Raw genomic sequence first — 27799 nt, forward strand, 5'->3', positions numbered from 1 at the left:
ACGATAATCTGGGTAGTGCACTGAAAGTAGAGCAAACTGCACAATCGGTCGCGCGAAAATTGCAACCAGTGGAGCGTTCCATCAAATCAATCAATTTTTACTATGAGGATGAGGAAGAGAAGCGCAAATAAATATATTTCTGCTAGTAAGAAAAAATAAAATACAATGTTTCAATAATTGAGAACAAATCGTTCAAAAGTTAGATTGCATAACTTGATCTGCTTGCAGTTTCTCCATCGATCTATTGCAAAATGCAAAATGTTTGCCCCAAAACTTCTTTGGAGATATGGTGAAATCCAAGAACTGAAATTTTTCTCAATGGTTGTACGAAAATAGAAGAATTCGGAATGGTCAAATCAACGATTGGACGTTGGCCAGCCAACGTTCTATGTTAACGATATGTGTTTATAGTCTTGTTAAGACGTAGAGCCGTCTTGGGCTAGTTTTTAAGTTGTTTTACCTATTTTCCCGGTTAGGAGTTAGCTACGGGTTCGAGTCCCGTCTCTGTTGCTACGTTTTCGCGGTTTTCATTACATAGTTACAATCTGTTTTTCCCGTTAGATACTGATCAAATTTAATGCTATGTTATTTCTTCAAATTCTTTTCCCAAAAGACGTGTTTTTTTTCGTTATTTACAACATGGATTGGAGAAGGTTTGCAGATCTGGATACTACCTCTGGTGGATGTTTTTATGCAAATTTTCGTTGGCACTATTTCATTTATCTAACACGTTGGTTAAAAAGTCTTCGGTCTAAAAAAGAAAAACAGTAATTATTTTCCAAGTTTTTACTTTATTCGTCAATACATTCTTCTTGAAGAGCAATACAATTGCTCAACCAGAGTTTTCATATTCCTACGCCACTTTCAAACCACGATTTCTCCTTAACATCGAAAACAGATCCAGTCTCTGCGATGATATCGTCATTCGATGCAATCTAAATTGAATCTGAGAATAAAAAATAGTCGCTGGGGGTGAAATTAGGCGGGTATGATGGATACGGTAGTTATTCGAATTTCATCCATCGTAGCAAATCGACTTGTGACATGGTGTATTTGATCAGCTGTCAGGAAGCGGTGCACTCAGTTGGCAAATATTTGTTTTTCCTTTCTCATAAAGCAAGGTTACGCAATCACTGTAAAAACCGACTTTTGAACCGGGTCTTTTGAATTTTATTCCCGGATTCAAAATTACAGGGTGGCAAGATCGATTACGATGACATTCAAAATGCTATGTACGAGTTCTTTCGAAAACTTATTTAACAGTTCGGCTGAAAAGTTCGTATCGTTTAATAGAAACACACATTTTTTTGCCAAAATTCGTTTTTATTATTCAACATAATTGCCATCAGAGACGATACTGCGATTATAGCGATCTTCCAACTTTTCGATACCATTTTTGTAGTACGATTTGTCCTTTGCCTCAAAATAGGCCTCAGTTTCAGCGATTACCTCTTCATTGCTTCTAAATTTTTTACCAGCGAGTATTCTCTTGAGGTCTGAGAACAGGAAAAAGTCACTGGAGGCCAAATCTGGAGAATATGGTGGATGAGGGAGCAATTCGAAGCCCAATTCGTTCAATTTCAGCATGGTTTTTCGTTGTTGTTTTTGATCGATTGTGAGCTCACGCGGCACCCATTTTGCACAAAGCTTTCTCATATCCAAATATTCGTGAATAATATGTCCAACACGTTCCTTTGATATTTTTAGGGTGTCAGCTATCTCGATCAACTTCACTTTGCGGTCATTGAAAATCATTTTGTGGATTTTTTCACGTTTTCATCGGTAACAGCCTCTTTTGGACGTCTACTGCGTTCATCGTCTTCGGTGCTCATATGACCAGTACGAAATTTTGCAAACCACTTACGAATTGTTGCTTCGCCCGGTGCAGAGTCTGGATAACACTCATCAAGCCATTTTTTGGTATCGGCGGCACTTTTTTTCATCAAAAAGTAGTGTTTCATCAACACACGAAATTCCTTTTTTCCATTTTTTTTCACAATTAAAAGTAGCTTCACTCAAAATGCAATATCTCACAAACTAATAATCAGACAGCTGTCAAATTTATACACGTATCTTTTGAAGGTTGGTACTAACTGAAAATGGTATGGATTTAATTCGAGTGGCGCCCTCTCATAGAAACGATACGAACTTTTCAACCGATCTGTTAAATGAGAAAAACGTGCTTAATTCATCAAGCAATGAGATGATACCTTGTTTTATCAATCAGCATGTGTTTTTCTCGTGAATATTCTTCGTTGTGTTTAGTTTTCATGAAATCATTTTGATGACCTTCGTTTCAAATGAATAGTACATTATATAAGAGCATGGTCACGGTTACTCGCGATCGGTAAATTGGAATGGTGTGATTTTTTTTTTAACACAAAGAGTATCCGTGATGCAATGCGAGAATAAATCAGCTGACTGTTGTTTACAATTCGATTTTAGCATTTCTCCAAAATGAGTACCGCGTACGCTACGCGCTTGGAAGCAGTTTTTTTTTTGTGCTCGCACCCAAAAGGTCCCAGAAATGAACCAAGCTACCGCGGCGAAATACATGCAAAAGTCGAAACAGTTTGTCAGTAAGTGGGTGAATCGTTTTGAAGAGGTGAAAAATGTCACCGACTTTCCAAATCGCGGCTCTGTCGGTGTATTGTCGGAAAAAATGATTTGTGGCCTTGTTTTTAAAGAATCCGACATTAACAGTACGCGACGGTGCTTCAAAATTGACCAAAAAACGTTTAAATATATCCTACTGTTCGCAGACAATTTGATCGCAAAAAAATTGAAATTTCGAAGTACTTTGCAAAAACTAATGTTAAGTGAAAAACATGTGCAAAAACGTCTTGAATCGGCAAAGGAGCAAAATGGTGTCGTGACCTTGGATTGGCCCTCTCGATCGCCCGATGCCAATCCAATTGAGAACGTTTGGGCTCAAATGAAGATGAAGCTTAGGGAAAACCGACCACACAATTTGACACAGCTTGTTCGCCGAATTTACAAATTTGGAGGTCGTTTTCAGAAGAATACGCGCAAAATCTCGCTTCCAGTATGCCTCGAAGGTGTCAAGCCATTATTATCGCTGAAGAGGTTTGGCGTTTTTGATCTAATAAAACAATATTCAAAAGTATTTTCATGTTGAGCCTTTTCATTTTCTCACAACAGTGATCACGCTCTTATGCATCAGACTGTAATTAAATATTTGGAACTGCAAGACGAATCGAAGATAGAAATTGTATGAAACCTTAAAATTATTCCTTTCAATCTAAACTTGTGACAATCGATTAAGCATTCCATGAGATGTAGAAGTGAGTTCCTTTTAAAAGTTTTTGTCATTACTTATGGTATTTTCAGAGACCAGCATAACCCAAAAAATAGTTCATATGTCCATGAATTAGTATGACGAATAAATTGAAATAGTTTTGAACCCAACTTTGAAGATTTTTTGGTATCGTCATCTTCTATGACGGTTTGAATTTTAAAAACTCTTAACCCTGTAATTTCAAAATTGGAAGTCGGAATCGGAAAATATCCACTAATTTTGTATGGGAACATATCTTATAGCTTCTCTATTCCGAAGTCAGTTAAATGCGCCTAATGGATCGTTAACCATTTCATTGGAGTCGAAATTGTTGATAATCAGTGTAGCCATCTTAGAGAAGTCGTAATGCGTTCCACATAAATTCTTTGGGTATCTTCCGGGATCAAAAACCGAGTACCGGTAAAACTAAGAATCTGTAAACCCAATAAACCCGATAAATTGATGTGAAATTTTTACACTAATCACCTTGTATCTCCTGAACCGGAAGTCGGATCTGATTAAAAAACAAGCAATGAGCGGATTGTAACAAACTAAGGCTTATTTGAAAGCTATTACCGTGTGAAATCGAAGTCTCATAATATATTCTGTTTTCGTATAACTCAAAAATTAGAGGGTTGTATGCAAGACACGGCCGATCACGATTACATTAAAAATGAAAAAATTCTAATGTACCCATAATATATACAAAAATAAAGATGATGATTGATGCACTAAAAGCCACAAATTACAAACTTGCTCTACTTTTAGTGATTAGATTTTTGGCGAATGATCAAAATGACAATTAGATTCTTTCAGAACAATTGATTATACACGGAGAACCCTTCTATCATAAAATTGCGATATCGCAGTTTTTGATTTTTGCGATAGTTGATTTAACTAATTTCTTTTTAATTCAACCAATATGGGTTTTGATTTGCATATATTCAAGTAGTTGAAAAATATGTTGTTTTGAATGCTGTCAAATGCCGGAGACAGTTGAAAGAAAAACAATAATCGCAATGCAAAATCAACAATTTTTTTAGTTGAAATCTGTTCGCGTTGCTTCAAAATGTCAACGAAAACAACATCCATGGTTAAAGCGTTTGGTGAAATTGTGTTCATCCGATTTGAGAAATTTATGATAACAAGTGTTTATCCAACAGCGGTGTTGTGATAAAGTTTACCTTGTTTAAGATGAAAAGATTTGGTGACAAATTAGAAAATGTTAATGAATGATCATCTCGTAATCTTTCAGGTATGCGCAAAAATTTTATGCTTCAAATTCGATCATTGATTTACTTCCAGCAGACTGTTTTACTTCCAGCTGTTTGATACCGATGATGATGTTCATGCATTAGCAATAAAACGCTTTTTGACATGAATTCAATTTATAAAAGTAACAGGAGTGAAGGGTTTCAAACACACAGAACGCGCTGCGATTGAATGACGCGTTTGAATTGCCGTCGCAACATACTTAGCTTATTTCAAATAAATCACGACGTGTATCAGTAAGTATATTTTGATTATTTTCGCAAATCAATAACATTGTTCGAGTTGTTTCAACTATTTGCAATGTCTAAATCAAATAATACATAATACATAATAATAATAACAGAATTTTGTTTCAATAACAACACCAGTTATTTCAACTAAAATATTTGTTGAAATTGAAAGGTATGTGTCCTCACTAATTGACAACATTTTTTTTTTCAAACAGGTAAATTTGTTGTCTCAACCATCGTTTCTGCTAAACGAAAAACAAAAATGACAGTTTAGTTAAAACAACAATCAATTAGTTGTACCAAATTTTAACCAATCGAATTCAGAAAATCAACTAATATTCTGGTTGAAATGGGATCGCGGGTGGTTCCGTGTACTCTATTTTAGGCCTTCCACAAATTTTTACATTTGAAAATTTTTGGAAAATAAATCACGACTCCTATGCCGAACAAAAAAATGACGTCAATTTGGTCAGCTGGGATTGGTGAATTCTAACCATTTTTTCAATAGTATGCTATTGAAATATTGAAACGACGTTACCATACATGTTTAAGTTAAAAGTTTCCGAATCGATTGGTTGTTAAATTATATCAATCCATCAACAAATGACTGAGTTATTAACGTTCAAAATTTGACGAAAAAAGGTTACGCGGCTATTTTTGAAACTTTTAATTGACTCCCGGCCCCGTATAGTTAAGAGTAAGGCATTTTTAATGCTAAAAGTAAACAACCGATCTCAAAACTATTCAATAGCGTTTCATTTGCGACTAGTTTGATCAAAATGGGTTCAGTCATCTCTGAGATCTTAACCTCTTTGTTGATAACACACACGCGAACATTGGCTCAGTTCGTCGAACTGAATCGATTGGTATATGGTACTAGTTCTTTTTCAAAAGTGTGACCGAATTCGATATCAAAGTATTTAGTATTTATAATAAATTTGAAATAAAAGAAAAAAAGGTAAAAAAGCCACAACAAAGCGTTTTTGCCCACCTTATATTTCTAAATTCAGGTTTTAAGTAAACGATTTAAAAGGAAAACCACAAAGTGTGTTGGATTTAGTTTTACAACTATGGATTATTGACTCACCAAGCTTGGACAAATCATGCTTGAATCTCACAGCAAGTCATATCTTTCGAAATCAAAATACACACAGGATCAATGTTTTCTGGTAAGGATTTTGGGCGTCCCTCTCGAAATTCGTTCTTTATCACACAACGACTACGATTGATTTCGGGAAACCATCGATAAAACGTTGAAGTGATTTGATCGATACACTGCAGTGCAACGGCTAGAAAATTAGATTGATTGTCTTGAGATTATTCCGTTATTTGCGTAACAAAATTTTGCAATTCACCACAAAAAGCACCAGTAAACAAGGTGCTCTGGATAAACATGCAATTAAAATTACTCAATTATGAGATACTGTTGGCCGATATGATGCATTGAAATAGGTGTTGTCATATCTCAAGACATATCGAGCAACGCACGTATATCCTGCTGAACGATGTTTTTTTTTAAATTTTTTTCGTGATAAACTTTATATTTTTTTACAATCGATGAATTTTGAAGTCGCTTGGTATGACTTTTAAAGCTGGAAAAAATTAATGGCGCTCTAACACCTAGAAAAGGTTCGTTCTTAGAGTCTTTGCGAATATTATACTTACCAATTTTCCGGTGTTCTGAATGATTGGAGAACGACAGACGAAGTTCGAGCAACCTGTAAAATATTGAAGAAAACTAAAGTAAACAAACGACCAGCGTAAATAAAAAAACAAACTAAATAATCAAAATTCTGTTGAGAATAGGCGCGTATGAATGATCATGCAACGAAAAACGCGCGAGTTCGAAAAAGCGGTCCAATAATCAGCACTAAAATCGTACAAAGTTTTATTCATGTGGAATTTTTTTTTTTGAAAAATGTGAACATGCAAAAAAAAAATAACAGGTGTCTTGGGTTGATGGCTCAGAGTTCAAAGCATTTGTCCCGCAAGCTAGTCTTCGAATGTTTGTTGCGCCACCTTTAAGTATTTTTGGTGTCAATAGGATCTGATTTTACTTGCACTTTCTTGCTTGGAATATTGATTTCATAAGTTTACTGTAACTTACTTCCAACAAACCATAAAACAACTCAAAGCAACACTAGCTAAACCTAACCTCAACAATTGCACACTCTTCCCCAATGCTGTCAACAATACGAAGCGTGGGTGTCGCTTCCGATAACTACGTGATTTTTTTCAATTTTCTTTTTTGACACGATCCATTGTGGGAGTTTAACTTAACCGTTTAATCGTTTGTTTACGTTGTGTATTATACATTTTCGATGGAAAACAGCGTGTTTATTAGTCGAGTGTAACAGCAGACATTTTCAGTTTCCGAATTTACAACGGGCGCCTACTAGACGAGCCAATAAATGTGTGTCCATGACTACTCGGAGAAATAAACAGAGCATTCTGAACATACAACTTTCCAGTGCGTGCAGGGCTAGTTTTCCTAGGAGAAAAATTATCACTATACGTGATTTGTTCGAAATGCTGTAACAATTGCGGTTCCGGAAGTACCACGCAGGGCACGCTTGAGCGCCAAATGCTCAGCCTAGTGATGCGTTAGTGAATCGCACCGATATTAGTTACCTCTGCGAACCATGAGAGTACGGTGCGGTATTGTGGCCAAACTAATAATGGCTTCCGCCATTATAATTCTCAGTATCTTTCTTCCGGAGCAATCCAGCATCGATGGATTTAAGTTGGATCTAAGTTCATCACTGGAAAGACGAATGAAACATTATTCCTGTGCAACAAACTGTGCGGATTGTGGATGCGAGGGATCCTTTCTACAGGAGCAAAATTCGTGCCAGTGCAGATGCCCACATGCTACCGGTAAGTTGTTTTATTGATCTTCGATTGAACGACACCTTTTTGAAGTTTCAAAATTATATTTACCGCAATTTTTGACGATCGTAAATTTTAGTATATCTGTTTAGCAATAGATCAAACTTCCATCCAATGTGTGCAATACAGATTTTTTAACTACATTTTTCTACAGCTTCATATTGGACAATCAAATATGTACTTTATTGAATTTCTATTCCATCTTCAGGTTCCGAATGCCTATCAAATTTGCAGCGCTTCGAAACTTCTGGTAGCTTCAATTACTCTCTACTGATAGATCCATCTACTTATACCGAATATCCTACACGTGCTCGTCGACAGTGTTCTCTGTGCTGCTTAATGGGAACAACATGCAAATTTTCAAAGTTCCGGGAACCAAGCCGGCGTTGGTGGTGTCGACTAAAAAGTTTAACGACCTCGGACAACTCAACAACGACTACTGTTTCCTCCGTAACAAGTGCACAAGGTCCAACTGCGTCTACATCTGAAGCAACAACCACTACATTAGACACGACTGCAACAACCACTACTGAGCAACCGACAACAACTATAACTTCCACTACTACACCGGACATTTCATCAACGACCACGATTGGAATAACGCAGTCTACAACCGACACATCGACCGATACATCAACCAATACACCAACTACTTCATCAGATACTACCTCGACGACAGCGGCATCTACAACTGACTCAACAACCACTTCTGAGCAACCAACAACTACAACAACAACAGAATCGACTACTTCTACATCTGAAGCCACTGCAATAGACACGACTGAGACTACAAGCACACCAACGTCTACAACCGATACAACAACTACGACTGAGCAACCAACAACGACTACAGCTTCATCAACAACAACAACCACTGACACTTCCCCGACTACATCAACAGATGCCTCAACAACAACTGTTTCCTCAACAATTAGTACAGAAGGGTCGACTACGTCGACATCTGTAGCAACAACCACTATATTGGACACTACTCCCACAACAACTACTACTACTGAGCTACCGACAACAACTACAACTTCGTTGACTACAACTGACACTTCCCCGACTGCAACAACAGATGTCTCAACAACTAGTACAGAAGGACCGACTACGTCGACATCTGTAGCAACAACCACTATATTGGACACTACTCCCACAACAACTACTAGTACTGAGATACCGACAACAACTACAGCTTCGTCGAGTACTATAGCAGACACCTCAACAACGAGTACAACGGAAACAACCACTTCTATATCTGACACTTCAACCACTACATCAGACACTACCACGACTACAGCGACCACTTCTTCAACAGAAGCAACAACCACCCCAACTTTCACTACAACAACAACAGAAACATCTACGACCACATCTGACACAACAACCACTACATCAACAACTGAACAACCAACAACGAGTACTGTATCCTCCAGTACAACAGATGCGTCAACATCCTCTACTACAGAAGCTACTACCTCCGCGTCAGACACTACTGCAACTGCAACCACAACAACAGCATCTACTACCTCAGAGCAACCAACAACAACTACAGCAGCCTCCAGTACAACAGACGCCTTAACAACCTCTACTACTGAAGCTACTACCTCCACTTCGGACACCACATCTACTACATCAGACACTACAACCGCTACAACAACATCTACTACCTCAGAACAACCATCAACGACTACGGCAGCCTCCAGTACAACAGACGCCTCAACAACCTCTACTACTGAAGCTACTACCTCCACGTCTGACTCTACATCTACTACATCAGACACTACTGCAACTACAACCGCTACAACAACATCTACTACCTCAGAACAACCATCAACGACTACGGCAGCCTCCAGTACAACAGACGCCTCAACAACCTCTACTACTGAAGCTACTACCTCCACGTCTGACTCTACATCTACTACATCAGACACTACTGCAACTACAACCGCTACAACAACATCTACTACCTCAGAACAACCATCAACGACTACGGCAGCCTCAACTACAACAACGGGCGGTTCTTCAACGACTACAACAGACGCTTCAACAACTTCTACTACGGAAGTTTCTACGTCTACATCTGACACGACAACCGCCACGTCAACGACGCCAACCGCAACCACAACAACAACAACTGCTTCAACAACTACTACTGAGAACCCAACAACGACTACAACAGGATCAACTACCACTACATTCGGTACAACAACCACTACTACAGCAACAACTGAACAACCAACAACGACTACGGCATCCTCCAGCACAACAGACGCTTCAACAACTTCTACAACGGGAGCTACTACGTCGACATCCACTACAGCAGCTTCTACAACCGATTCCACATCTACCTCTGAGCAACCAAGCACGACAGCGGCAGTCTCAACTACAACAACGAACGGCTCAACGACGACGACGACAGCAGAAACAACAACCACATCCACCAGTACAAGTACGACCGCTTCAACTTCGACCACTTCGGGAACGACATCGTCTACAGCAGCTTGGACATCGACTACATCAGACTCCGGTTCTACTACAAGCTAGAACTACCAGATTATAATTCAAACTGTATCAATCATCGTGCAATCGAACTGAAAAGACTAGTACAAATTACAATGACCATACTCGGGAAACAATTTCGGAACTACACAATTGTTGAAACAGGTTCGATGTGATGAGAGAGGCCGGCATAACATGGTAGCATTAACCAAATAAGCCTAGAGATCCAAGTGTAAAAGTAATGTAATAGAGCTGTTAGTGACACCAAATGCACCTTCGGGTGAAAAATGAGTGCGGAAATGCTTTGAAAATGCATATAAAAAGCTGTCTACGCATTTCACACATCCACAGTTAGTATAGGATGTAGTACACTCTTTTTTCGCTATAGCGCTGCTGGACACTAAGCCCACGTGCAGTGAGGAATCTAGGTTTACTTGATTTATGATGCCAGGTGCGACGGATGTCTTTCAAACACCCTACTAGGAATTCAATTCCCAACCCTGTATACGAAGTTGCATCAACAGGAAATTTAACGAGTTATCTCAGACCTACAATCAGACGATACATGACGAAAACGATACGAAAAATAACAATGGAAAGATTTCTTCACCTAAAAAAGATTCCCAACATTTAGATATGTACGTTTATTGATCGAAATAACAAAATATGAACGCAGCACTAGATTCCTTCATAATATAATAAAATATCACAACCATAAGAGATCTACCACAAAAAAAACACATATACAGGCTCACATAAAAGCCGTGTGCAAATTTTGCTCATTCAGCGCGGGTAAAATGGCAAATCTAGTTTATAAAAGACGTTAAATCAACCTCCTGAAATAAATGAAGAAATCACATTCTTTGCAACAGAGCTTCTGGTCACTTATTATTAGCGAAAGCGAATATTAGCGAAACTAGCTTTGCAAACGACACAAAATACATTTGCTCGCAGTGGCCATAGTATCCAAACTGATCCAATTTTTGTTAGGAGGTTTCTTTTTACGTGATTTCGTCTGTAGCTTTTTCACTAATGGGTGGTCCTGACGGTTATAAAAATAGCAGCATATAGAATTTTAATTTCGATTATTTCATTTCGGATTTGCATTTCATTGATAGAAACTATCCGGATGCTGTACGGGATTCATTCCTGCCTTTCAGAAGGACCAAATTGTGGAACTCACTACGATATTAAACAATGTTCGGAACATTTTCTCGAACGATTTGTTGTACAGCAGCAGGTATTTTGTTCTCTTCCTCAGAACGCGTTCTGATTGGCTGATGTTGGCATGGGTCAAATGAGACAGGTTTTTCAATAGTGTACTATTGAAATACTTCAATGCTTTTTCTATACACGCTTAAGTTGAAAAATTTCGATTCTATTAGTAGTTAGATTATATAAATCCTTTCACAGATCATTGAGCTATGAGCTTTAAAAATACGAGAAAGGCAAACGCGCCTTATGAATTATCCTCTTTAATACTCATTTACACCACACATTTCAGAAAAGTTTAATTTTGAATTATTTGAGATAATGTCACACAATTGAATATTTTATCATAAAATTGTGATCATATTTCCGATGGCATGTAGCAAAAATTATGTTGATTCGTTAGATACAACAAGAGATATTCACGATCAAAAACTTACTATAAATAACTCAATTTGATGTAATGATGTTCACATGCTACAGCTTCTGGATACGAGAAAGACAAAGAGCATATTTTCATATTTATCAAATAGCCGCACTTTGTTTCAGACAATGAAAGAACCGATAGATTAGCCAAACGTGGTGCTATTGAGGGTGTAATTTATGAGAGACGGATAGCTTTCAACGAATTCTATAGCGCGTCTCGCCAAAGAACTATTGCCAGCTGGCAAGCTTCTTGGGATAGAGATGATCTGGGTCGGTGGATGGACTCAATTATTGCTAAAATATTGACAAAGGCGTGGTTCAGGGGACTGGATGTGAGTAGAGATTTCATTCGTGTGATGTCCAGACTCATGTTCAATCACTACACGTTAGATGCACATCTCCTTCGAATTGGATTTTCCGAGACTAATCATTGTGCTTGTGGCGAAGGTTATCGCGATATTGATCATGTCGTTTGGACAAGCGTGGAGTATCGTGATGTCAGATCTCAACTAATAAATACCTTGCGTACCCAAGGTAGACCATACAAGGTGCCAGTTCGAGACATTCTTGCTTGTCGTGACCTTTCTTACGTGAAACTTCTTTATCATTTCATAAAGACAATTGAAGTTTCAATTTCAATAATTGACCCTTTTGAGACTTAGTTCTGACTCCTACTGCGTCCATTAGTTCATCCAAAAGCAAAATTTTAATTATGAAACAAACTCGAAATAGGTTATGAAATCAACATCAAAATGTATTAAAGTTTCAGCTTATTTTATAGTTTATAGCAGTTAATCGTTTGGTTAAAATAATATATTTAAAAATAAAAGGAATATTTTTTAGTTAACTCAAATCGTTGTGACTATATTAGTATTATACACTGAGGTCTTTTTTATGCGGTTTTTTACGCGATTTTTTATGTGAATTTTCAGAGTTATACGGTTTACCTTCTGCGGTTTTTTTATGCGAAGTTTCAGAGTTATGCGGTGCGTAAATTCGCATAAAAAAGACTTCATTGTCTTACACGGAACGACCGAAATTAGCTCTGCGCCTAATTCGTATTACTGTTTTTGAATTAGTTGATTTTAACCACAAAATTTCCAAAATAACTATAAAATTAGTTAAGAGTTTACTTTGCTGAAAAAAACTTATTTTTAGAGAATGTTTAGTTGGCGAATATTCTGGACACAAACCAGCAATATATAAATCCAACACGAAATTCTCATTGACAACTAATTTTGTTATTAGAATCAGAAAATTTGTTTCTATTTATCTACCACCATCTTTGCTGGAGGACAGCACAAAGAGTACAAAAATGAAATTGGTTTTATTAACAAGTTGATTAGCCAAAAACTCATGAGCAGTGTCAAAGCAAAACAATCTATTAAAAAGCTAAAAAAGACAGTCTTGTTGAAGCAGCTTGCAAATTGTTTTGATGTTTTTCGCATGTGTTATGATATATCCATATATAAATTTCTTAACCGATATGTGAAAATGGCGTAAACTTTTAGTGGAAAGTGTATTTATTCTTAATTTGTGCGCATTTGAAACGATTGTGCGTAATAATGTTTTACGCGGAACAGTGAAGTGAGTTTCGAATGTTACACTCTATTGCATATGTCAAATGATGTTTTTTGTATCTACCAACCTTCCGGGCTACGCCGTTCGGTGTACTACTTGTATTTGCTTTTTGTTTTCCGAGTGCTCAAAGTTTTCAGTGAGAGAGTCGATTTCGCGAAGTCGAATGAAGAAAACAGTGATTTAGAAGTAAAATTTTCAAAAAGAAGTTTATGTTTCGCTTATGTCTTTTTCTCTAATAAAACATCGTATTTATACCTGCCAGTATAGAAAAGATAACCGCGACTGAAATTTTTTTCGGTAGTAGTGTGCCATCTAGTGGCTAGTAGTCAAAACGGTGTTAACGTTTTTTCGGTGACAGAGCGCCATATAGCTGCAAATTCCATAAACCGATTCAACCATTTATGTTGGTTGAAAACAACGTTTTATTTCTCTAATTCAACTAAAAAATTAGTTGAATGGATATGAAGTATGCCTTAGCTAAGAAATGACAGCACGTTTAATTTCAACTAAAAAACATAGTCATTTCAACAAATATTTTATTATTATTAAGGGAACTAGAATTGGAAAATCTAAACTAGCAAAAGTAAGATTTTTTTAGCTGTCTCAAAAAATAACTAACTAAAATCAGAAAATCAACTAATTTTTTCGACAAAATGCTGATTTCGGTCTTTCCGTGTAGAATAAGAAGTGATGCTACGGCGAAGAAAAACTTATGTAAATTGCCTTAAGAAATAAACATATTTATGGAAAAAAAATAGCCGCACTGCTATTCACGATGGTTGCGAGACGGATGCAACGAAACGAGTGTACATCGGCTAAAACTATCTGCATACAGCTTTATAAATCAACACTGCTTGTCATATGATCGAAAATTCTCCAACTATTTACAGCTTAACGTCACAGTCCATAACATTCGCAGAGAGTCCGGAATCTAATTCATCTAGATTCGAAACCCAGTCTCTCTGTGAAGGTTGGTGCTTTTTTGACGCTTTTTTATTGTTGCAAGTAATATCGCCTGAAGGTATACTATCCCGGGTTTTTTGCCCAATCTATTTTTAGCTTATGCTCGCGACTTGTTTGTTTTCCGTAATGTCTTTTTAGAGCAAAACAGTAACTGATTATGCATTCCAGTTTTGTTTTCGTTGTTTGATAATAACTTCAAATTGAGAACAAGTTTTGTTCTCAACATAAGAAAATCTATATCTTATTTTGATTTCAATTTGCATTCGCTGTTAGCAAAAATAGTTTTCTGTTTGATATCATCGAAATATTACACGGAAAGATAGAAATCAGCATTTTGGCGAAAAAAATTAGTTGATTTTCTGATTTTAGTTAGTTATTTTTTGAGACAACTAAAAAATCTTACTTTTGCTAATTTAGATTTTTTAATTCTAATTCCCTTACTAATAATAAAATATTTGTTGATATGGCAATTTTTTTAGTTGAACTCACCAATTAAACGTGCTGTCATTTCTTAGCTAAGTTAACAGATCGGCTGAAAAGTTCGTATCGTTTCTATGAGAGGGCGCCACTAGAATTAAATCTACACCATTTTCAGTTAGTACCAACCTTCAAAAGATACGTGTATAAATTGGACAACTGTCTGAGCTTGATGAGTGTTATCCAGACTCTGCACCGGGCGAAGCAACAAATCGTAAGTGGTTTGCAAAATTTCGTACTGGTCATATGAGCACCGAAGACGATGAACGCAGTGGACGTCCAAAAGAGGCTGTTACCGATGAAAACGTGAAAAAAATCCACAAAATGATTTTCAATGACCGTAAAGTGAAGTTGATCGAGATAGCTGACACCCTAAAGATATCAAAGGAACGTGTTGGACATATTATTCACGAATATTTGGATATGAGAAAGCTTTGTGCAAAATGGGTGCCGCGTGAGCTCACAATCGATCAAATACAACAACGAATTGATGATTCTGAGCAGTGTTTGGAGCTGTTATATCGAAATAAAACCGATTTTTTTCGTCGATATATAACAATGGACGAAACATGGCTCCATCACTTCACTCCGGAGTCCAATCGACAGTCAGCTGAGTGGACTGCACGCGATGAACCGAACCCAAAGCGTGGAAAGACTCAACAATCGGCCGGCAAGGTTATGGCGTCTGTATTTTGGGAATCGCATGGTATAATTTTCGTCGACTACCTTGAAAAGGGAAAAACCATCAACAGTGACTATTATATAGCGTTATTAGAGCGTTTGAAGGACGAAATTTAAAAAAAAGCCTCATTTGAAGAAGAAAAAAGTTTTGTTTCATCAAGACAATGCACCGTGTCACAAGTCGATGAAAACCATGCTGAAATTGAACGAATTGGGCTTCGAATTGTTCCCTCATCCACCGTATTCTCCAGATTTGGTCCCCAGTGACTTTTTCCTGTTCTCAGACCTCAAGAGAATGCTCGCTGGTAAAAAATTTAGAAGCAATGAAGAGGTAATCGCTGAAACTGAGGCCTATTTTGAGGCAAAGGATAAATCGTACTACAAAAATGGTATCGAAAAGTTGGAAGATCGCTATAATCGCTGTATCGCCTCTGATGGAAATTATGTTGAATAATAAAAATGAATTTTAGCAAAAAATGTGTGTTTCTATTAAACGATACGAACTTTTCAGCCGAACTGTTACACTTCATTTCCATTCAACTAATTTTGTCGTGAATACGACTTACTTTACTATGCGGCGCATTTTCAAAATTTACTCTCTGGGAGAGTGATAAGTCTTTGATCGTGAATATCGCTTGTTATACTTAACGCAACAACATAATTTTTCCTCCATGCTATCAGAAATATAATCAGGAATTTGTGATTAGATTTTCAACAGTGTAAAATAACCATAAATCTGGACCGAGAATTGTTCATTTTTTCTAGTACGTTAGACGAAACTGGATATCGTGCTGAGGTTCTTCCACCAACGGTAAAAACCTAAAATTCTCAGGTGGAATCAATGTAGCTCTTCTTCGCATTCGGACGTCGTGGCTAGCAGTAGACCAGCAGTAGCAGAGAACTGAATTTTTAGTTAAATTCAAGAACTAATCTCAGAAACTAGATTCTGGTCCACCTGAATTCTGAAGTTAATTTTAGGTTCCGAATTTAGTTTCATATTTCTATTTAAAAATTTAGTTCCAGATTACAGGTTCAGAATTTAAAACTATGACTCTAGAACTGAATCCTATTTCTGGATTTTGAAAATGGTTTCAAATTTAGTTCCTTATTCAGGAACTCGAATCCAGAGATATGATTTAGGATTTTTCAGAATTAATGAACAAAATTCAGAATATGAATTTTAGTTCTGGATTCTAAAACTAAATATTAGGCCTGAACACCGAACCTTGATTTAAAAACTGAATTGAAAACCGGAGTTTAATTCCTGAATTTAGTAACAGAATTTATTTCATCAATTCAGTTCCAGCATTCATTTCCAGTATTCAGAACCTACATGTGGAACTAGTTTGTGAACATGATTTCTGGAACTAGATGCTGGAACTGAATTCAGTTCTATAACGTAATATAACTATAACTACAGGGTGATTTTTTAAGAGCTTGAGAACTTTTTTAAACAATAAAACGCATAAAATTTGCAAAATCTCATCGGTTCTTTATTTTAAACGTTAGATTGGTACATGACATTTACTTTTTGAAGATAATTTCATTTAAATGTTGACCGCGGCTGCGTCTTAGGTGGTCCATTCGGAAAGTCCAATTTTGGGCAACTTTTTCGAGCATTTCGGCCGGAATAGCCCGAATTTCTTCGGAAATGTTGTCTTCCAAAGCTGGAATAGTTACTGGCTTATTTCTGTAGACTTTAGACTTGACGTAGCCCCACAAAAAATAGTCTAAAGGCGTCAAATCGCATGATCTTGGTGGCCAACTTACCGGTCCATTTCTTGAGATGAATTGTTCTCCGAAGTTTTCCCTCAAAATGGCCATAGAATCGCGAGCTGTGTGGCATGTAGCGCCATCTTGTTGAAACCACATGTCAACCAAGTTCAGTTCTTCCATTTTTGGCAACAAAAAGTTTGTTAGCATCGAACGATAGCGATCGCCATTCACTGTAACGTTGCGTCCAACAGCATCTTTGAAAAAATACGGTCCAATGATTCCACCAGCGTACAAACCACACCAAACAGTGCATTTTTCGGGATGCATGGGCAGTTCTTGAACGGCTTCTGGTTGCTCTTCACTCCAAATGCGGCATTTTTGCTTATTTACGCAGCCATTCAACCAGAAATGAGCCTCATCGCTGAACAAAATTTGTCGATAAAAAAGCGGATTTTCTGCCAACTTTTCTAGGGTAATAAAATTCAATGATTTGCAAGCGTTGCTCGTTAGTAAGTCTATTCATGATGAAATGTCAAAGCATACTGAGCAAATAATAATGCATGAAAATCATAACCTCAAAAAATCTGAGCAAATACTAATGCATGAAAATCCTAACCTCAAAAAAATCACCTTTTATAACTATAAGAATTTAGTTCTATAACGCAATTTGGAAAATTCTAAAAATAACTTCAGTTCCTTACTTCTAAAACTAAATTTACGACCTGAGTTCTTGATCTAGATTCCGAAAATTTGCAGCTAAATTCGGAGCGTGCCCCAGATTTATATATTAGTTCTTTAATTTTAACAGTTAAAACCATTTAACAAATCACGCAAAGCGGTTTTTAGAGCCACTAAAATATTTCCAAATGATTTTGAGAAGTTTATTTCTACTAGTATCAAAATCTACAAAACTGTATTTGTTCCGTGTTATCTAATTGTATGGTAGAATATGTTTGCCGTCAATTAGTTGTGCTGTAGCATAGATGCTTCGTTAAAATTCTGGAAGCGAAGCAATCAAAGTTGAAAAATATACACAATCTTATACGAATGATTATGTTTATCCAGAAGTGAGAAAGAAACATGTCAGTTTTATTCGTATTCACGTCCACCAGTTATGTCTGTGACATTACCCACCCGCCTTTTTTAGTTGAATTAAAGAAATAAAACGTTATTTTCAACCAACATAAATGGATGTATTGGCTTCTGCAATTTGCAGCTATATGGCGCACTTTCATCGAAGAAACGCCGTAAAGACTACTAGCCACTAGATGGCACACTACTACCGAAAAAAATTTCAGTCGCGGTTATCTTTTCTATATTGGCAGGTATAAATACGATGTTGTATTTGAGAAAAAGACATAAACGAAACGAAATCGACTCTCTCACTGAAAACTTTGAGCACTCGGAAAACAAAAACCGAATACAAGTAGTACGACGGACGGCGTAGCCCGGAAGGTTGGAAGATACAAAAAATATCATTTGACATATACAATTTGAGTGCAGCATTCGAAACTCACTTCACTGTTCCGCGTAAAAACATTATTACGCACAATTGCTTAAAATGTGCACAAATTCTGAAAAATACACTTTCCACTAAGAGTTTACATCATTTTAAATATCGGCTTAGAAATTTATATATGGATGTATCGTAACACATGCGTAAAATATCTAAACAATTTGCAAGCAGTTTCACAAGACTGTCCTTTTTAGCTTTTTGATGGATTGTTTCGCTTTGACACTTCTCATGAGGTTTGGGCTAATAAACTTGTTAATAATACCAATTTCATTTTTTTATTCTTTGTGCTGTCCTGCAGCAATGATGGTGATAGATAAATAGAAACAATTTTTCTGATTTTAATAACAAAATTAGTTGTCAATAATAATTTCGTGTTGAATTGAAATATTGCTGGTTTGTGTCCAGGATATTCGCCAACTAAACAAGTTTTTTTTATAGCAAAGTAAATTCTCAATTTTATCTAATTTCATAGTTGTTTAGGAAATTTTGTTGTTAAATTCAACTAATTCTAAAACAGTAATCGAATTAGGCGCAAAGCTGATTTCGGTCGTTCCGTGTGGGGAAATGAATTTATACATTATATTGAAAATGGAAATATTCCTGATGCATGATTAAGGTCAACAAAACGAAATCAAGAAAATCCAGGGATGATAGTATTCACTATCATCTTTGGTTTTCTTTATTTTATATCTCTTCGAATACGATATCAAGGCATTCTGCAAAAACTATCCTGATTCATTCTTTGGCATCTACTCCTACAATCCCTTCTGAAAATCTCCATAATGTAACGATTTTCAACGAATATCGCAGAACCGGAAGTAGTCATTTTGGAGCTCGAAATAATGGAATATCGGTTTCCGGCATCTACTCATTAGATTCGTTTCGAAAATACTCGTATCGTAAGGATTTTCAAAATATATTGATTGACAAGAAATTGCCATCTTGGATTTTAGAACAATTCAAACATCAGTGTTTGGCACTTACTCGTTACATCTGTCCTGAAAAAATGATTTCACGATATTCATTGAACAAAACTTTTCTACGAGCTAAATTTTTAATTATGTAATTGGATTTACGAACCCCCGCTTTAGTTCGTAAATATTGGTTTGACTGTGTAGTTGGTTCTATAGATTGGATTCGTCGTAATGTTCGAAAAGCTTTCGAAATTTCTCCGTTCGTGTAATTCAGAAATAACCTTGAAAGTCAGATTTATGTCTTTGTCTTATCTTAAAATCAGCTAACCATATCAATGAAACTAACCAAAGGGATCAAAGTTCAGATTCAACAAAAAAAAGTCAATTACTGAGAATTTCACAACTTGGAAAGAGATACCATTACTGATCAGTGAAACAACACACAACATTTATTATCGTTCTGTCCTACTATCACTGGAAAGTTTGCGGACGAATCGGCGACCGCGGTGACGCCGGGTAAACTTTTTCCGTTTATTCTTGCGACCATTTTTCACACCAGCACCGATCGAAGAGGCGCTCACATTTTCGGTCTCCCGTCGAAACCGAGCCCGGATCGCTTCATCGGTAGTTTCCTCAAATTCCTCGAACTCAATCTGCTGGTCAATCAGTCTTAGCTCCTCCAAACACTGTAGGTCTAAACGGACGAAACGAAAATAAAACATTGTGGCAATCCCAGCTGCAATTGCTGGAGCTGCATCTACTTACGTTTTTCGTTCTCGGCAACACAATCACAGATGCAGTCTTCACCCGCGAAAGTGCCATCGCACCCGCAATAGTCGCACAGCAATAGGCACGATTCGTTTTTCCTCAAGTCGTTACTGTCGAGAGATTTCAGTTCGGTCGCCAGTGAATCTCGAAGGGCACTTTCTGCCCAACTCGCGATAAACACTAGCAATATACCGAAACCAAAATTTGACGTTAAACTTATCATCGTATCGGTGGATAATTCTGCTCTAATGACCATGTTCACTAGTTTTATAACCGGATTAGAACAATCGTCCTGGGCGTATGTGTTCACCTGTCAGCGCGTTTTAAGGCTAAGGTCACAGCTAAGGTGTCTGGTGTCTGGTGGATTGTCCTTAGTGACAGCAGAAAAACGCCAACGCTGGGTTTGTTATCAAACAACCGCTGGCAAAGACCCTCGTCAGATTTGCTGCGAAAGCATTCGCCGGGTTGAGTGTATAAAGCGATGCGTTATGATCGCAGATTGCCCAAAGCCACCAAACATGGGAGAAGTTAGCAGGTTTGTGACCGAATTGCTGCTATTCACTACGGTTTGCACTGTCACCGGTTGGCTGCAACCTGCCGCTGGCTACACCCTCGAGCTGGACGCCATGATGGAGAGTCGGTTGAAAAATCTTACTTGCGGGTCGTACTGCGATCACTGTAGCTGTACTGGTGAGTTCCTGGAGGACCAGAACCGGTGTATCTGTACCTGTGCGGAAGGTTGTGGAGGTGAGTCAAATCGATCGGTCGATCGATGGGTTACAGAATCGAACTTACCTGTGCCATCCGTTTCAGCTCCCGAATGTATAGCCGAAGTACAGGAAACCAAGCGTCTGATAGGCCTGGACTACGAATTGGTCGTGACCGGGTTGGCCGATGATCAACCGCACATTCGAAAACCACGTCAGGTCAAATCACAGACTGCAAATCGTCCGCGTTCTCGTCGGCAGCAACGATACGGACGACGAAGACAACGTGTGCGGCCAACGCCGATTCCTCGGGCAGCGCGCCGAGAGCTACGTCGACAGCGAACAACAACATTATTACCAGAGATACACACTTAATTGTAATGTAATATAAAAACACTCATTCGTCGGACCTGTCGTAACATATATCAGAGGACTACGATGATCACGGTTGCCCCGAATGAATTCAAGTGCGTAATGGAATTGGAAGTGGTTGCAGTGCACTGGTTTGTGATTGTGTAAAAAAATCTAATTATCAAACTCTAAGTATTACGCACAACGATTGAATGAGACTGCACGAATAAAAATCTGATAGAAAGAAATCAAACACCTTCTACAGTTCAATTGTTGTTTCTGACTGTTCTATTTTTAATGTATACTAGCAGAATAACCCGGCGTTGCTCGGAAATGTTTCGTGAAGGGAAGGCCGAAAAAATTCTCCTGTCCTGCTGAGTGAAATACTCTGATTGTAGTGAAACATAACTTAGACGGCAACCCGATTGAACAATACTCCGTTCATGTTCAGATTGCGAATGATCAGTGTCCCATCTCAGATCTCACTATAATCAAAATTTTCATGGTATTCTTGACAAATTGGTTCAGTTTTATACTTGAACCCTTTTGTTAGAAACATTTAAAACACCTTTCTTTCTATAAACACTTTCTTAGTAGCCTCCGAGTTTCATATGTATATGTGCTTGTAACGTATTTGAATTATTATGTATATGTGCTTGTAGCGTGCTTCCGTACTTCCTTGTCACATTCGATCTACAATACCTTTGACTTCCATGGATATAAACACTTGCTACTCCCCCCGCTTTATAAAAAAATTTATGACATTATTATTTCCACTTAATAGATGGTCGGGTGTAGAAAATTTTTATACCCGAACCCGACCCGTACCCGAGTGATCAGCAAAAAAATTTACCCGTACCCGACCCGTACCTAATTAAAAAAAAAATAAAAGTGTTTTAGATAACGAGCCGTATCAGGCTCTAGTTGGTAAGAAAAATACATTAAAATGCTTGTTTACATTTAAACAAATAAATGCACTGTGAAGCGCGAATAGATTTCTAATGTCTTTGGTACTTTATACTCATTTACAAATGTCAACAAAAGGGAGCAATATCCACTCAAATTTGTGGTATTCAATTTTGGGTAGGTATAGTTTTTACGAAACAGTGCGACTTTTAATTCAATTCTTTAGAAAAAGTCCCAGAAATTCGATTTTTTCAAAAAAAGATTGCTTTGAGACGTTTGACATAAAAAACTCCCAATGGTAATTTTTCAAGATCGAAAATTTTCGAACCTTAACCGCGGGGTAGCACCCCTTACCTATATCCGATTTAGCTCAAAGTTTGCATGAGGATTTTTTTCGAGGTGCTTAAACTTTTGAACAATAGCGCTTAACGAAATTAGAGGTGATCCCAAAATGTAGGCACCCTTATATACATTAGAGCGATAAAAAAGACGTAATTTGTCGGTTACGTCACTTATACCATTATATCTCCGGAACCAAAATTCACAGCCACAGCCATTTGATATTCGATCTAAATTAATGGCTCAATAGTAGCTTTCAAACGAGTCTAAGCTTGTTCAAATCGGTTCAGCCATCTCCGAGAAACTTGCGCGGTAAAAAATAAACGCTTTTTGTCGGTTACGTCACTTATACCAACATATCTTCGGAACCAGAGGTCGCAGCCATTTGATCTTTGAACTTGATCAATGGCTCAATAGTAGCTTTCAAACTTAGTTTATTAAAATAGGTTCAGCCATCTCTGCGAAAAATGAGCGGTGAAAATATCTTCGAAAAAACATTTTTCGATCTCGTCGAACTGAGTCGAATGGTATATAACACTATGGGTCTCCGAGGCTCCGTTCGGAAGTCGAGTTTTCCAGCAATTCTAATACCTTTCTAATTCACACATTTCAGTTCCGTGACGGTTCAGTGAAAGTGCCTTCAGGGCGCCGTCAGTGTTCTTTTTTTATCGGAACCCTTCCGTTCCGTTTCCGTGCTGTATTCGTTCCGGCACAGCCAATGCAATGACATACCGACTTCAGTGAACATAAAAAATATCGGTGACGACGAATTTGAATTTGCCGGACGGACGCTACACTGACGGCGAGCTACACTGAAACGGCACGGTGCCGGATAGGTGTGAATGCGCGCATAGAAAACGAATGAAATAATATCAGTATCCGTGCACGGTGTCGTGCCGGCACTGAACCGGACCGGATATGTGTGATGCAGTCCGCTATAGAGAAAGGCAAAAACTTCACGGAAAGACCGAAATTGGCATTTTGGCGAAAAAATTAGTTGATTTTCTAATTTTGGTTAGTTATTTTTTGAGACAACTAAAAAAATCTTACTTTTGCTAATTTAGATTTTTTAATTCTAGTTCCCTTAATAATAATAAAATATTTGTTGAAATGGCTATTTTTCTAGTTGAATTCACCAATTAAACGTGCTGTCATTTCTTAGCTAAGGCACACTTCATATCCATTCAAATAATTTTTTAGTTGAATTAGAGAAAAAACGTTGTTTTCAACCAACATAAATAGTTGAATTGGCTTTGCAGCTATATGGCGCTCTGTCACCGAAAAAACGTTAACACCTTAATGACTACTAGCCACTACATGGCACACTACTACCGAAAAAAATTTCAGTCGCGGTTATCTTTTCTATATTGGCAGGTATAAATACGATGTTGTATTGGAGAAAAAGACATAAGCAAAACATAAACTTCTTTTTGAAAATTTTACTTCTAAATCGCTGTTTTCTTCATTCGACTTCGCGAAATCGACTCTCTCACTGGAAACTTTGAGCACTCGGAAAACAAAAACCGAATACAAGTAGTACACCGGACGGTGTAGCCCGGAATGTTAGAAGATACAAAAAATATCATTTGACGTGTACAATTAGAGTGCAACATTCGAAACTCGCTTCACTGTTTCGCGTGAAAACATTATTACCCACAATTGCTTCAAATGCGCACAAATTCTTAATAAATACACTTTCCACTGACAGTTTATTTCATTTTTACATATCGACTTAGAAATTAATATATGGATATATCGTAACACATGCGTAAAATATCTAAACAATTTGCAAGCAGTTTCACAAGACTGTCATTTTTAGCTTTTTAATGGATTGTTTTGCTTTGACACTTCTCATGAGTTTTTGGCTAATAAACTTGTTAATAAAACCAATTTCATTTTTGTTTTCTTTGTGCTGTCATTCAGCAATGATGGTGACAGATAAATACAGTCCAATTTTATGGTTTTAATCACAAAATTTGTTGTCAATGAGAATTTCGTGTTGGATTGAAATATTGCTGGTTTGTGTCCAGAATATTCGCCAACTAAACACACTCTCTAAAAATAAGAGTTTTTTTCAGCACAGTAAATTCTAAATTTTAACTTATTTTATAGTTATTTTGGAAATTTTGTTGTTAAAATCAACTAATTCAAAAACAGTAATACGAATTAGGCGCAGAGCTAATTTCGGTCGTTCCGTGTTAGAAAAAGAACTTACCCGCAGTTCCCTGCGATTGTTGAGCCGATTTGGTTAAACATCGATTCAAATGAAAGGTCTTACGGTCCTACAAAAAAAATGCCTCTAATTTTTTCCGGATCTGATATCCGATTCTGGAATAATGGATTAGAGTTAGAAATTTCAAACCGTCGTTTAGAGCGACGAAGGAGAAATATTCCTCTAAGTTAGTCTAACAAACTTTTCCAATCTGTTCGTTACACGCCATACAAACCGACTTTGTAGCCCCAGAAACTGGCTACAGAAGTACCAGAAATAGTGGTCAAAAATCCGAAAAGGGACTATTTTTTTTTACAACCAGTTTTCACAAGTTTAGCTCTAAATAAAAGGTACAAAGGTACGCAATTACAGAGTTACGCTAGTTTACTTCCGAACAAACCCTCCTTTTTCTATTCAATGAACAATTTTTTTTTAAAAAAAAAACGACAATAATATTTATGAGAATATGAGAAATATAAGAAAAATATCAACACACCTCTAGGTGAGTTCAAACAGGTTTTTCTTAAAAACGGCGGCACAAAAAAAATGCTAACAGTGGCGGCGGCACACACGTCTACCTCTTGGTAAACATTCTTCTCCGAATTGCTAGAATGGTCCGCTTTTGTCAAAAAGTGTTATTTTTCGTCGAATCCGATCAATTTAAACTTCAACTCACTTACTACACTCCCTCCCCCTAAAAATAAATTTATATAAACAGATGAGCACAGAACAGATTCTACAGAAAGTTCAAAAGTTTGAAACGCTGCTTTGCACACAGACGATAGGATAAACCATTAGCAGTAAGTAATTGTAGACAAAACCATACGACGAATGTCAAAGGATTACTTAGGACAGATGGTAGACGCGTTAATTTAACCCCTTGTTCATAAGACACTACCGATTGCGTGACAATTCAAAGAAATCTAAAAATCAGTTGAAGCGCTTCGATACAAAACAACAATTGCGGACTTAAGTTGATAGTCGTTGTAGGGCAACAAACAAACAAGAATTTGAAAAACAAAGAATGGAAAAAATGCAATCAACGGAAAACGGTGACAGTCTCTTATACTACCGATAAATACGTGATTCGTTCGCAATAACGATCACAATTGTTTTTGCGGAACTTGCACGCAGGACATCAATCGTCTGCATCGGAACCACGCAGCTATGCGTAGGCGTCGGCTTCCAGATATTAGTATTGTGCGTGAACCATGACGGAACGGTGTGGTTTTGTGGTCAAATTAATGCTTATTGCGGTCATCGTGCCCAGTATCATATTTCGCGAGCAAACCAACATCGACGGGTACAAGTTGCAGCTGAGTCATGCTCAGGAAAAACGCCTGCAAAGTTACACCTGCACAAAAAGCTGCGAGAAATGTGGATGCGATGGATTGTTTCTGGAGGAGCAGAGTTTGTGCATTTACAAGTGCGATAATGCCACCGGTAAGTGGTGTGACTTACCATCACAACAGAACATGAGATGACCATTGGTGCCAATTCTCCCATATGGCAGAAGTTCAAAAATACATACACTGATAACCAATTGGCACCAAGGCATCTTGTGAAAAAACACATACACTTGTAACCATTTTTGAAACACATAAACTCATGTAAATTGCCATTCAAATCTGTTGTTTCGACAACATTTGCGATTAACTTTTGAACTTTAAACTTTTTTTCTGAACTTGTTCCTCTATTTTCGGCACTTTTTTTAAAATAAATATTAATTGGAAAATGAGTTAAAATTAAATTATTAAGATTTTAAATTTGGTGTTCAGCCACAAGTGGTGACTTTTCAGCCCTATTATATACATGATTTGGTTATTACCATGAAGACATCATTTGCTTGCGCAATTTTGAAACAACACAAAAATTGGAAAAATTCTAAACCTACCTGTATTATGTAATGGGAAAAAGGAACTAACTTACTAACTAATACAGAGAGCGAATCGATTCAATTGAAGATTGCATCGATTTTTGTCGGAATTTGCTTAAAATGTTACATTACATCTAATGGTTCTATATTTGTGAGTCTGTGTAACTTATTTGAACTAAACCAGGGAGGACGCTTCAAAATCATTTTCAGAATTTTATTCTGAATCCTTTGAAGCGTTTTCTTCCTGGTGGAACAACAACTTGACCAAATTGGTACTGCATAAAGCATGGCTGGTCTTTAAATTTGTTTATAAATTAACAATTTGTTTTTTAGACAGAGCTTAGAATTTCTGTTTATAAGAGGATATAAACATTTAATATATTTATTACACTTTGCCTGGCTTCCTTCAATGTGATCCTTGAAAGTGAATTTTTGGCATACATTAAACCTAAGTATTTAGCTTGATCAGACCAAGTTTTGTCCCACCAGGAATTAAACGTTTCAAAAGATTCAAAATTAAATTCTGAAACTTCTAAAAGCGGTCTCCTCGGTTTGGTAGTATAAATGAGTTCCACAGGGTCACATATACAGTTCAATTAGATGCAATATCATATACTATCAAAGATAAACTCAAAGTAAGTTTACCTGCGGTTTTACATGTATCCTTTGAATAGGAACCCTCGTAGAATTTGGTTAACCGCCAGTTTCAGTTCAATTATTATTTCCTTCAAAACAATAAGCGTCTGATGACTACACGCTTTGTAACTATGACAATGTTCATTCATGAGTTAATAACATCAAGTTACAATATGAACAAAATTTCGGAATATTGTTGCGTATCCATACCGTATATTCCTAATATGCTAAAGCGAAAATCAATGTAAGTAACTAAATATTTTATGCGGATTGTTCCACATATTTTCTTCCTCGTATTGTTGCCATATTATTTACCGACACTTTCCGAAG

The 27799-nt window shown here is 37.1% G+C and overlaps 1 protein-coding gene across 1 annotated transcript; it reads left to right on the forward strand.

The window, feature by feature from the left end:
- Positions 1–7478: 7478 nt before the first annotated feature.
- On the forward strand, positions 7479–10252 carry LOC131434282 (putative mediator of RNA polymerase II transcription subunit 12). Its single transcript, XM_058600947.1, has 4 exons — positions 7479–7677; positions 7898–8901; positions 8972–9253; positions 9329–10252. Exons 1-4 carry the CDS (start codon positions 7479–7481, stop codon positions 10250–10252), a joined length of 2409 nt encoding a protein of 802 aa, XP_058456930.1.
- Positions 10253–27799: the final 17547 nt, after the last annotated feature.

Source organism: Malaya genurostris, chromosome 3 (assembly GCF_030247185.1).
Source record: "Malaya genurostris strain Urasoe2022 chromosome 3, Malgen_1.1, whole genome shotgun sequence".
Lineage (NCBI taxonomy): Eukaryota > Metazoa > Arthropoda > Insecta > Diptera > Culicidae > Malaya > Malaya genurostris.